Source organism: Monodon monoceros, unplaced genomic scaffold (genome assembly GCF_005190385.1).
Source record: "Monodon monoceros isolate NGI ecotype Baffin Bay Population unplaced genomic scaffold, NGI_Narwhal_1 Super_Scaffold_21, whole genome shotgun sequence".
NCBI classification, from domain to species: Eukaryota; Metazoa; Chordata; class Mammalia; order Artiodactyla; family Monodontidae; genus Monodon; species Monodon monoceros.
The window spans coordinates 136,713,392-136,726,021 of NW_021703778.1; the positions used below are offsets into that span (position 1 = coordinate 136,713,392).

Below are 12,630 nucleotides of genomic sequence, written 5' to 3' on the forward strand. Positions count from 1 at the left end.
TCTTCTCCACACCCTCTCCAGCATTTATTGTTTGTAGATTTTTTGATGATGGCCATTCTGACTGGTGTGAGGTGATACCTCATTGTAGTTTTGATTTGCATTTCTCTAATGATTAATGATGTTGAGCATTCTTTCATGTGTTTGTTGGCAATCTGTTTATCTTCTTTGGAGAAATGCTGCATAGAAACTAAAGTTTAAAATGTTGTATGTCTTAAATGTTTTAAACTTCTCTTCATGTTTTAAACTTGAAGTATAAAACATGAGGGTAGTTTGGTCACAGAATTATAGGATGGAAAAGCAAGTATCTCCTGAAATCTAAATCTCTTTTATTTCCTAGGTTCAGCCATTGAGTTTGGTTAGCAACGAATACTGTTAGCTAAATAAATTTGGTTCCTGAGTTTCAGAGAGCAAGAAGGAAGTGTTCACTTAGCAAGGGATGTGTCAAAAAAATTTATTGTAATCCGAGTTTAGATTGAATAGTTTGAATCTACTGTAATCTTCATGAATTTGGAGAGCCTAAGTTCAGATAGCAGGAATATGTCCTCAGAACTTTGAAGGCATTGATCTACCATTTTTTGTCATCCAGATTTGCTGAGTCTAATGCAGATGTATTCTTGTTCCTAAGTGATTGTTTTTTACCCTCTCTTTGAAAACTTTGAAGATTTTCTCTTTATTCTTAGAGTTCTAAAACTTCACAGTGCTATGCCTTGGTGTGGGTCTTTTTCATTCATTACACTTGACACCCTTGTTGGGCCTTTCAACCTAAAGAATGAAGTTCTGGGATAGGCTCTTATGTTATTTCATTTTAATAATTCCTTCCTACCCCTTAAAAAGTTTTTTTTTTTCACTTTCTAACACCATCAGTCTGATATTAGACCCCTCCTGCAGCCTTTATCTTTTCTCTCACTTTCTGTCTCTTTCAGAGGTATTTCCTCACTTGCATCTTACAGCTCTAATAATTACTTCTGAATTTTAAATATTTTTAAGAGCTCTGCTGTTTTATAACTCCTGTTGCATTTCCTGTTATTGCATAAAGGCAGTGTCTCTGAAAGTCTTTTTTACCAACTTTTCCCACTTACAACATAGTCAGCATTGTCTCATATCCTAAATATCTTGAAAACATGGTTTTTCATTTTAAACAGTCCTCTATTAAAAGATCAAAATGTATCAAAGATTTTAAGCAGCATGAGGCATTATCAAATCTGTGTTTTCGATGTTCAGTCTAGAAGTAGTAGGGAGAATGAACTGGAGCAGATTAGAGTCTGTAATCTAGGAGAGAAATGATGAAAGTCTTATCTAAGGCAGTAGTGCCGGGGTGGGGTAAAGTCAAAAGAACGGGCTGACAGATTTCAGGAGGTGGAATGGCACAGGACTTGGCGATTGACTGGTTAAGGGAAAAAGGAAAAGTACTATATTACCCTCAGGTTTATGGTTTGGACAATACCAAGAATAGCTGAATCTCTCCAAATAAGAAACGTGTATTTTTAATATATTTAATATAACAACAACTTACCTGTTGTTCAGTCTCATTTGAGTTAAGCTAAATCATATCTAAATATAAGTTACAAATGTTCTATAGAAAAATAAAAATTTCCCCCAGTGCTACAGTCTCAGAGATAAGATACCAAACCTTTAGAGGGATCAACTTTTTAATTAAGATTCTTTAGAGAAATATTTAAAAGGAAGGATGGAAAAATTAGCAGTAAACAAAAATTCAAGTTTAAAATTATGGATGGATGAAACACTATAGAAGAAAATTTTACCACAAAATATTGTAATATTTTGAAATAAAAAGTCATTCTACTATTATAAATACTTTTGTTTTTGTATATTCACTTTGAGTCTCAAAAAGCATTTTGCAAGGTAATTTCCTTTTCGTCAGTGAAACACCTGGTTACTGTTTAACCAACAATATTAAAGTGTGGATGCAAATATTTACTAAATATACTTTTCTCAAATAAATGCAAATCACTATTTCTGAAAAGGTTTAATTCTATTTAAATTCATTAGAATATTTATATTTAAGTATGCCAATGTAATCTATATGTATTAAGCAAGTAGGAGCTTCTCGAATGAAGAAACAGTCTGATTTGGTTTTATAAATAATGAAGATGATTTAAAATGTAAAAAATTGAGCTTAAAAAACACAGCCCAAACCACCTGTTTTATAAAGTCACACCAGCCATCTACTTCTAAAAAGCCTTTATCAAAGCTATTTCTTCAAACTCAACATTTACTAATTCAACAGATGGGTTTTTAAAATGAGGAATGTAATTTTACTTTCAACTCACTGATTACATACTCAAATGGCGGCTTAAAAAAATAATTTTGGAATACACAAAGACCTGAATTAAACCATTCTCAACATTTTTTCAGGACTGTTTGCTAACTGGCTTGTTTTTATTTACATATGAGCTTTAAACACGTCTACAACAGGTAGTACACAGAAATAATTATTTGCAACTATAAAACCTGTCAAGTAAACTCCCAATGTAACATCACTGCTTTTTCCTTTTCTTATAAGAATGATTACTATGAACTCGAACTCGCTGGTACACAGAGGATGCTATTTTCATGCTGTCTTTCTTTGTAAGCGTCTTCTCTACTGCTCCAGGTTTCCAAAGTAACAACTGTGCATCTTCTCCTCCAGTTAGCAAAGAATCATCCTGCATATTCCAACAGAAAGAACGGACTGTAGCAGCATGCCCTCCCTGAAGCCTGGTCACGTGGACCAATCCTGATGTAGTACAGCTCATTATGTGAATAATTCCTGTGTTTGTTCCTCCAACTACAAACAATTTGTCTGTCTTTTCATGATATAGGCCGCCAATCAAATAGTCCAAAATCCCTTCTTTCATATTAATTACTTCTCTGACATCCGGGATGTTCAAACATGTAATTGGTTCATTGGTATCCAGATGATTAAGATCCCACCAGCAAAATCCTTCATCATGTGTCATGCAGTAAATCTGTTTATAATCTTTCCCAGACCAACCAATATAGCTTACTGATGAAACTGAGTTACAGGTTGTAACCAGTGCATCTTCTTCATTATCAACAGTAATATCAAATACATTTACCAGGCCGTCAGTTGAACCTGAGACTACCATGTTGGGATTGCTGGGATGGAAACATACTTGAGTGATATCATCACTATGTGTCTCTGAATATGCACCAAGTGGGTCTTTAGTAGTAGACAAATCCTGAGAATTAATTCTTGCATCCCAAAATACCAACAATGCATCATCATCAACTTTTTCTGTACCAGCACAAATGACATGATCATTACAGCTGATATCAAAACTGATAAAAATATTGGAAGGGTAACCCTTGAACAGCTGGACAGGTTTTTCACTGGCTAATCGAGCATCCCAACATTTTACAGTGCCATCAGTGCATGAGGAATACACGCTGTCACAGGAATTTGCAAACTTGACTCCATTAAGTCCAGGATATCCTCTAAATTCTCGTAGTACATTTAATCTTTCTTTATCATATATTCTGATTGATCCATTAGAACATAAAACAGCAACCAAGCTTCCTTTTTCTGCTTGTACAGTCTTTGATGTGTCTATGCCAAGCAGATAAGTAGGCTCTTTAGTTTCTGAGGAACGTTTAACAATGTTCAAATTAGCAAATTGTTCCTCAATCTTCTCCATATCAGGAGTGCATCCAAGGGTAGTAAAAATCTGTAATAAAAACAAAAATTAAAATTAAACCCAAAGCGTCTCTATATTGTGATTAAATCAAGAACATTTCCCTCTGAGAGCTGGCACAAAACAACAGAACTAAAATCTAATAGTTTAATCATTTCCCTACCATGATGTAACTAAAACTCAGTTGCCTACTTCTAATTCAATCACCTTTTATATACTGAATCTACTGACAGTAAGAGAATTTTAAAACATGTATATACCTTGCTTAGTAATTCCTTTCAGCTCAAACCTAATAATTGGTCCTACGCACAGTCCTCCACATTAGCCAGGATCTCCACTTTGAGATCATCTTCACCTGGTCCCAGCTGCCTTAACAACTATAGAATCTAAACATAGATGTGTTAGCAGAAAAATGGTCCCTCAAAGATGTTCATGCCATGGGGCTTCCCTGGTGGCGCAGTGGTTGAGAATCCACCTGCCAATGCAGGGGATACAGGTTTGATCTCTGGTCTGGGAAGATCCCACGTGCCGTGGAGCAACTAAGCCCGTGCACCACAATTACTGAGCCTGCGCTCTAGAGCCTGTGAGCCACAATTACTGAGCCCGCGTGCCGCAACTACTGAAGCCCATGCACCTAGAGCCCGTGCTCCACAACAAGAGAAGACACCGCAATGAGAAGCACTGCAACGAAGAGTAGCCCCCGCTCGCCGCAACCAGGGAAAGCCCGCGCGCAGCAACGAAGACCCAACACAGCCAGAAGTAAATAAATTCATTAAAAAAAAAATGTTCATGCCTTAATCCCAGGAACCTATGAATATGTTAGGTCACGTGGCAAAGAGGAATTGAGGTTGTAAATGGAATTAAGGTTGCTAATCAGTTGACCTTAAAATAGGGAGATTATTCTAGATTATCTGGGTGGGCCCAAAGTTATCACCAGTGCCCTTAAAAGTACTGGTAGAAGAAGCAGGCAGAATATGAGAGTCAGAGGGAGATGTTACTATGGAAGAAAGCTTCAGAGAGACACACTGCTGATTTGGGTAAAGGAGGCCAATAATTGGGTGGCCTCTAGAAAGCTGAAAAGGCAAGGAAACAGCCTCCTTTAGAGCTTCCATGTGAAAGTGCAGCCCTGCTAACACCCTGATTTTAGCCCATTGAGACCCATTTTGGACTTCTGACCTCCAGAGTTATAATAAATTTATGTTGTTTTGAGCCACCAAGTTTGCAGTAATTTGTTACAGCAGCAATAAAAAAACTAATAGAGGTACCCAGTAGGAATTCTGGAGATGTGCTTCTCAGGCAGTAGCAGCTTGTAAATGTTGGAGATGCAATTTGAACTTAGGCATTCTGGCTTCAGGGACTCTGCTCTTAACCACCATGCTAGATTGCCTCTCAATGGTAGGTTGTATACAGAACAAGTTCAAGGCCAGAAAAATATGCATGCCTAGTGACTTTATCACATACTTTTCTATCTTGCTTTCACCAATGAATATTCTAGCCTGCCTCACAAATTCACATTTTCATTCTTAAGATGAAATGCTTTTTTTTCTGTTGCTTTAGTGATAGCGTTTTAACCGTCTGTCTTTTCGTCTTTACAAGGAGAAATGAACACTAATTCAAGAGTTGTTAGAAGGATTAACCGAAATAACGTGTCTGGCATATCATGATACACATTCAACAAATGTTACATAAAAATGACCAGTATTACCATTATCAATACCACTAACACCACATGGGGAAGAATTTGGATCTATCAGAGTGGCTCCAAACAAAACAATTAAACCAAAAGGCAAAAAATATTTAAAAGTTGCATTGGGGTTCAAAAAAAGAATAAGCATCCTCCCAAACTTTAAATTTCGACTATTTAAAAACTTACAAAAGTTGAAAGAGTAGTAAAACGAACACACACACACATAGCCTTTCACCTCCGAGGTTCAACAACTTGCTTTCTTCTATCTCCATAAGCACACACACACACATTTTTTGATGAACTATTTGAAAGTTAACTGCAGACAAAATATCGCTTCATTTCTAAATACTTTAACACAGAGCACCTCCCTAATCTTTTGTTTTCTTAACACCGATTTTTTTTTTGTTTTTTGGTTTTTTTTGCGGTACGCGGGCCTCTCGCTGTTGTGGCCTCTCCCGTTGCGGAGCACAGGCTCCGGACGCACAGGCTCAGCGGCCATGGCTCACGGGCCCAGCCGCTCCACAGCATGTGTGATCTTCCCAGACCGGGGCACGAACCCGTGTCCCCTGCATCGGCAGGCGGACTCTCAACCACTGCGCCACCAGGGAAGCCCAACACTGATTTTTTTTTTAAAGTCCAGGCCAGTTGTCTGATAATATGTCCCATATTCTGGATTTTTCTAATTGTTTCCTCCTCATGATTAGATTCCAGTTTAATACTGTTATCAGGGATAAAATTTAGGTGATGCTGGGTACTTTTTTTTTTGGCTGCATTGCGTCTTCATTGCTGTGTGCGGGCTTTCTCTAGTTGCAGCAAGCGGGGGCTACTCTTCGTTGTGGTGCGCAGGCTTCTCATTGTGGTGGGTTCTCTTGTTGCAGTGCACAGGCTCTAGGCACGTGGGCTTCAGTAGTTGTAGCACACAGGCTCAGTAGTTGTGGCACGCGGGCTTCAGTAGTTGTGGCACATGAGCTCAGTAGTTGTGGCTCATGGGTTCTAGAGCGCAGGCTCAAATTGTGGTGCATGGGCTTAGTTGCTCCGCAGCATGTGGGATCTTCCCGGGCCAGGGATTGAACCCATGGCCTCTGCATTGGCAGGCAGATTCTTAACCACTGCGCCACCAGGGAAGCCCTGGGTACTTCCTATTGCATCACATCATAGAGACTCAAAATAACAAGTTTGATCACTTACTCAAATTCTTCTTGGTGCTCAAACTGTCCCCAACTTGACCACTGAGAAACTCCTCAGGCAGCCAGCTTCTGTGTGCTTTTGATATGTCATTATCACAATTAGTATGTAAGCCCTAAATGGAACAACTCTGTATAAGAATAAGTCTGAAAATGGTGAGCATGCTTCAAGTATTCTGAGACTAAATGACCATTTCATAACTGTTGGTTTTACAACCAGATAGGCTAAAATGGCCTTCTCTCCTTAAACATGTCATGCTTGCTTCTGTCTCAGGACTGCAGCAATAGCTGCTTCTCTGCCTGGAATACTTTCTGTACCTTTTGTGTAACTCCTTCCTGTTATTCAGGTCTCAATATGTTATCTCCCCAGAGAGAGCTTCCCTGATCAACCAACCTAAAGTAGCCTGTCACCCCCCTATCATACTGCCCATTTTATTAATTAAAAAATTAAAAATGCTTAATTATGAAATATTTCAAATATACAAAGAAGTGTAGAAAAAAGGAAACAGACACCCAAGTACTGTACATATTACCCAGATTTAACATTTTGCCATATTTGCCTCAGTTTTTTATTTAAAGAAATGAAACTTTATAGACACAACTCCTATGGTTAAGAAATTTTTTAAGTGGCATCACAATTATATGTATCTTTGTTGCAATTTGCTCTTTTCACTCAATATTTTTTAAAAACCTGATTTTACTGGTGAGGTGAACTTATTACCTGACTCTTTCTTGCTTTTTTGTTATCAATATGATTGTTGAATAAATGGCTGAATAATTGATTCAACTTTCATGCATTAAGAGCTGAAGAGTTCTTCCAGGAGAAACAGAATAAATCTAAAATGATATTGCATGTGTCTGTGTGTTTGCAGGGGGAGCTGTGCTTATGGAAATTAGTAAAATAATGGCATTCTTTTTTTTTTTTTTTTTTTTGCGGTACGCGGGCCTCTCACTGTTGTGGCCTCTCCCATCACGGAGCACAGGCTCCGGACACACAGGCCCAGCCGCTCCGCGGCATGTGGGATCTTCCCGGACCGGGGCACAAACCCACGTCCCCTGCATCGGCAGGCGGACTCTCAACCACTGTGCCACCAGGGAAACCCTGGCATTCTTTAGCAGTACTTTAAATAAAGTACAAAAAGGAAATATAGAAAAAGAATTTGTATCTGTGAAAAAAAACTTATTTAACTTAATTTTTTTTTACTACAAGCTCTTCAAATACATCCTAAAATGTGTGTTCACTTAAGAGTGTACTGCCTATACACTTCAAGGAAAAATCCTTTTTAATTCCAGATAGAAACAACTGCCCATTCTTGAAATACTAGTCAAAGTATTAATGAGATTACAAAAGAAACAATTCTTTGCTACTGCTTCATATTGATCTCTGCATATTAAATATCAGATTTTAAACAATAAGAAAGTTTAATGTGACTTTTAAGCTAATAGTAAGTTATAGGACTATGACTATGCACTGCTACCCCCAAGCAGGATAGTAGTGCAGTACTCCTTCCCTCCACAGTGCTGCCTGAAGAGTCTGTTTCACACTGGAACAGTCCCCTGCAAGGATTCTGGGGATTGATGAGGCAGGCAGAGTGGGCCCAGATTGAATGCTACAACAAACACTTTTAAGACAGTAGTAATGGTAACAATCTCAATGGTCCTCCACCTGACACACTGTTTAAATGCAGCACAGTACTTCAAAAAAAAAGATAGATGTTAGAAGGTAGGTAGCTCCTACAACACTCTCATGCTATAGAGTTCATATTCATTTGTCCATAGATACAAAGAGTAAAATAGTTTAATCTCTTAGGGAAAAGATGAAAACCTCTGGCTTATGCTTTAACACATTAATATGCAAGTGAATCATATTTGAAATATAACTTCCAAGGCTACATAGCTAATTTTAATTTAATATACTAATGGATCATTCTAAAATGATGAATAAACCCTTTTACTTCTATGTATGCCCTTCTCTGTGTTTTCTTTGTATGACCCACTTCCCAGTCCTCAAGATAAGCCGTAGGCTCTCTTTTCTTATCACCTGACGTTCTCACAAGGCAACCTCATTGACATTCATGTTTTCAAGTGCCACCTAAGTGCCAATGAGCTCATCTATTTACAAGTCCATATTTCCAAGTGTCTACTAGCCATTTCTCCTCGAACATGTCCCACTACACCTCAAAGTAAAACTGATTATTTATGCCCCCACCAACCTTCTCCTTAAAAACAAAATCAGAATATGCTTCTCAATGTTCTCCATGTTGGTCAATGGTATTGGCACCATGACAACACTCTGATCCACCCAGTCCTCTAAGCCAGAACCTCTGGGGAATATCCAACTCTCCTACTCAGGGCTCTCTTCCAATCCATTTCTTTTTTCTTTTTCTTTTTTGTTTTTAACATCTTTATTGGAGTATAACTGCTTTACAATGGTGTGTTAGTTTCTGCTTTATAACAAAGTGAATCAGCTATACATATACATATATCCCCATATCTCCTCCCTCTTGCGTCTCCCTCCCACCCTCCCTATCGCCCCCCATCTCGGTGGTCACAAAGCACCGAGCTGATCTCCCTTCCAATCCATTTCTAAATCTCACTTCTGCTGAAGGCTACTAAGAGTATATTGAACTATAAGGTTCAATCTATTTCTGTAGATCAAAACAATACTGACAACTTCATATAGTTCAACCTAACAAAAAACATATAAATAAAACAAATAAGATTATACATAATTTTAATCTTTTCTCTATTTATTTCTGTTAGATGCATAAAAGGAAGCTTAGTTAGCATTCTAGATCTCAACAGGCTAGTGAGAGCTGAGGATGTAGAGTGAGCCTTTCTTATATTAATACACACACACACACACACAAATGAAAGAGGGGACAAAAAGAGAGGGACGGAAAAGAGTACTAAAGCAAAGCGTAGGGAGGAGAAAAGAAGAGAAATGAAGATAAGCCAAAAGAGAACAGCAGAGAAAAGAGAAAGTAATGGATGGAGTTACCGCCACTACCTATTGGATATTACAGTTCTTACTTTCCCGACACTGACATGAGACAAGGAGAAGAGGTCCAGGTAAAAGAAGTTTAGTAGAGTCTAAAGCTATGTTGGTTCACTTGGCTAAAGAGTTTTCATTAAAAAAAATTCCTTGTCCTTGAGTTAGTAGATGTAGCGAGCAACCATAACCCAATTTAAATATTGGCCTAACTGTTCTGAAAAAATTACTAATATCTCATCTTGACCCACCTGGTACAGATAAGGAAATAGCAGACCCCCAGCAGTGTCCTGGCATTGAGCCACCACCACTGCTGTTGTGGTCTTTACTGGGATACAGAATTCTCATGTCTGAATATAATGCAGTAGCTGGAAGACGTTTAGAAAGACACCCTAAAACAAACACCTTGGGCTAAGCTTCAAGGGGGTGAAAATATTAACTTCTTGGTGAACTTGAAACACATTAGAAGGGAAATGCTGACTAATCTCTAATCTGAAGAACTGTCCTTAGGTAATAAAGAGTTAGTTACTTGATAACAAAATCCCTAAACATAAGTATTTCTTTTGTGGCTTTTGCCTTAGTAAAATTTAAGTTATCTTTATCAATCAAAATATTCTTTCATTTTACTTCCTATTAAAATAAACCCAATAAAATGTTATTTCTATATATAAAGTACATCCTAAATACATCTAGCCGCAACTAGGTGTTGCTCTTACTCCTGAACTGGCCAAGTTTGAATATGAAATCTGAAGGACAGCCTAGGTAGCTTAAATCATTCCATGATGGAAGAGGAAGTAGCTTTCTTTCTCATTTAAACAAGAGGAAAAAATGCATTAAACGAAAACACACATTTTATACCTATTTAGAAACTACTGATTACAAAAGGCACTATACTAAAAGTCTTTGGCATATTACTTTGTAGGAAGTCAGAAATGAGCAGTATCCTTAGAAACAGATATATTTCTGTCTTTCAGGTATGGATAAATGTTCATTATACTTGAAAGATCTGACAGCATAAGCAACAAATACTATTACATTTTTACTACTAAAGAATAAGAGTTGTATTTGAACTGTACATTGGATAAAGGACTAGTTTTCTTTTGAAACAATTTAACAGACTTGGGTCAGAAAAACTAATTCCCCACAGCTAATTTAATACTGCCCATTGACCGCAAGGAACTAGCTCTGATGATTGCACAATGCAGAGATTCGGCTAATATCCCCAATGCAGGGAGAAGCTAAATGGGAAAAGTCATTCAGGAATGGGCTCTAATAACTTCACAATCCACACTTATAATTTAACTACAATAATGCTAACATATCTATCAAATTGGGCTAGGATGATTGAGTCTCACAGAGAAGAAAATAATCATAATTGGAGTTCAACAAATGCTAGGCGGTGTGCTAGAAACCTACTGATACATCTAATTTTTTTACCCTAATCATTTAACCCTATGAGACAGGTATTATTATCACCATTTTTCAGAGGAAATTGAAGTTCAGAGAAACTAACTTGCCAATGCTCTCATAGGTAATAACAGGGGGAGTTTGATTTGAAACCCAAATTGTAACTTTAAAACCTGTGAACCTGTGTTCATTTCAATTCTATGCTATTCCTTTTCCATGTAAGTACTAAAATACTAGTGTCAACTTTAATTAAGGAATATGCCTATTAGGCTTTGAGAGGAAGAATTACATATTAATTCTACATATAAGCAGAGGAGAAAGAAAGGGAGCAGGATGGGGGCTTCCCTGGTGGAGCAAGGTTAAGAATCCGCCTGCTAATGCAGGGGACACAGGTTCGAGCCCTGGTCCAGGAAGATCCCACATGCTGCCGAGCAACTAAGCCCGTGTGCCACAACTACTGAGCCTGCACTCTAGAGCCCACGCGCCTAGAGCTCATGCTCCTCAACAAGAGAAGCCACCACAATGAGAGGACTGCGCACCGCAACGAACAGTAGCCCCCGTTCACCACAACTAGAGAAAGCCTGCACACAGCAACGAAGACCCAATGCAGCCAAAAATAAATAAATAAATAAATTTATTTAAAAAAAAGGGAGCAGAATGATTGAAAAAACACACAAACACAGAAAAAGGTTACAGTAAGCAGCCATCACTTTTAATTTTTTTGTGTCCCGTTTTTTATTATGGAATTTGTATGGAATAAAGAATAGTAAAAGAAACCCCTATGCAACCCATTATCCACCACGAACAATTACATTACTCAAAACTTATTATTAGTAGTGGAGGCGTCAAACATATATCGTATTTTATTTGAAGGGCAATTAAGAAACTGTGGAGGACATCTAGTATGATGGAACCCTCCCCAACTCACCCCTCTTCCCCCTCCATGTGGCATCAACATTGTTTCAGTTGCCTGTAGCACCACGGATGGATCCTGATTAACCTAACCATAGTAATGCCATCCTTTTAAACCAGTAATTGTTCAGAAACCTTACATTTTTGCCAGTCCACGCATGTATTCCCCTCCTAACTACAATCTGTTCACATGTGGAATGCTAATTCTAAAGGGTACCCAATCCAACTGATGGAAAGAACTTTAATTCCATGTGTATAAGACTCAACATTTTCTGACTATTTAAGTCAATTTGCAGTGGAGTTTTTGTTAATGCAGCCAGGACCAGCCTAACTAATTAGAGATAATCAAATAAAGTCTTGGGTGTTATCACCAAGTACTGACTTACTGTTAAGAGGCTCCTACAAATAAAGATTTAGGGAACATACTTTAAAAAGTCAAATGTCATTCATATTAAAGATGGGGACTTTGATCTTTTGTTCCCTTTAGAACATTCTATCCTCTCCCCTTTCCCACCTATTCCAAAAAATATGATACACAAAGGAATTGTCAGAAGACTATAAAAACCTATGCTCAGTAATAATGGTAGGATCCCTCATTCTAAAGACACCAACAAAACAAAACAAAAAAACAAACCTATGAAATGCTACAATATTTTAAAACTTAATATAAAACTCTATCTGGTAAGTTTCTGTGTATTTTTAAAATTTATCTATATTTTTGAATTTCTAAAATAGTCCCATGGCTCAAAATTCAAAAGGTTCCAAAACTAATATCTTAGAACATTTCTGTCC

The 12,630-nt window shown here is 37.7% G+C and overlaps 1 protein-coding gene across 3 annotated transcripts in view; it reads right to left on the bottom strand.

Annotated features, from left to right (window-relative positions):
• Nucleotides 1-2,147: 2,147 nt before the first annotated feature.
• WDR89 (WD repeat domain 89) overlaps nucleotides 2,148-12,630 on the bottom strand; it is a 100,345-nt gene continuing 89,862 nt past the window's right edge. For all 3 annotated transcript variants that reach the window (XM_029238931.1, XM_029238930.1, XM_029238928.1), the window contains one exon: nucleotides 2,148-3,689. In XM_029238931.1, the coding sequence (XP_029094764.1) occupies nucleotides 2,499-3,659 (1,161 nt within the window). In that variant the 5' untranslated portion in view covers nucleotides 3,660-3,689 and the 3' untranslated portion in view covers nucleotides 2,148-2,498. The remainder of the gene's footprint in view (nucleotides 3,690-12,630) is intronic.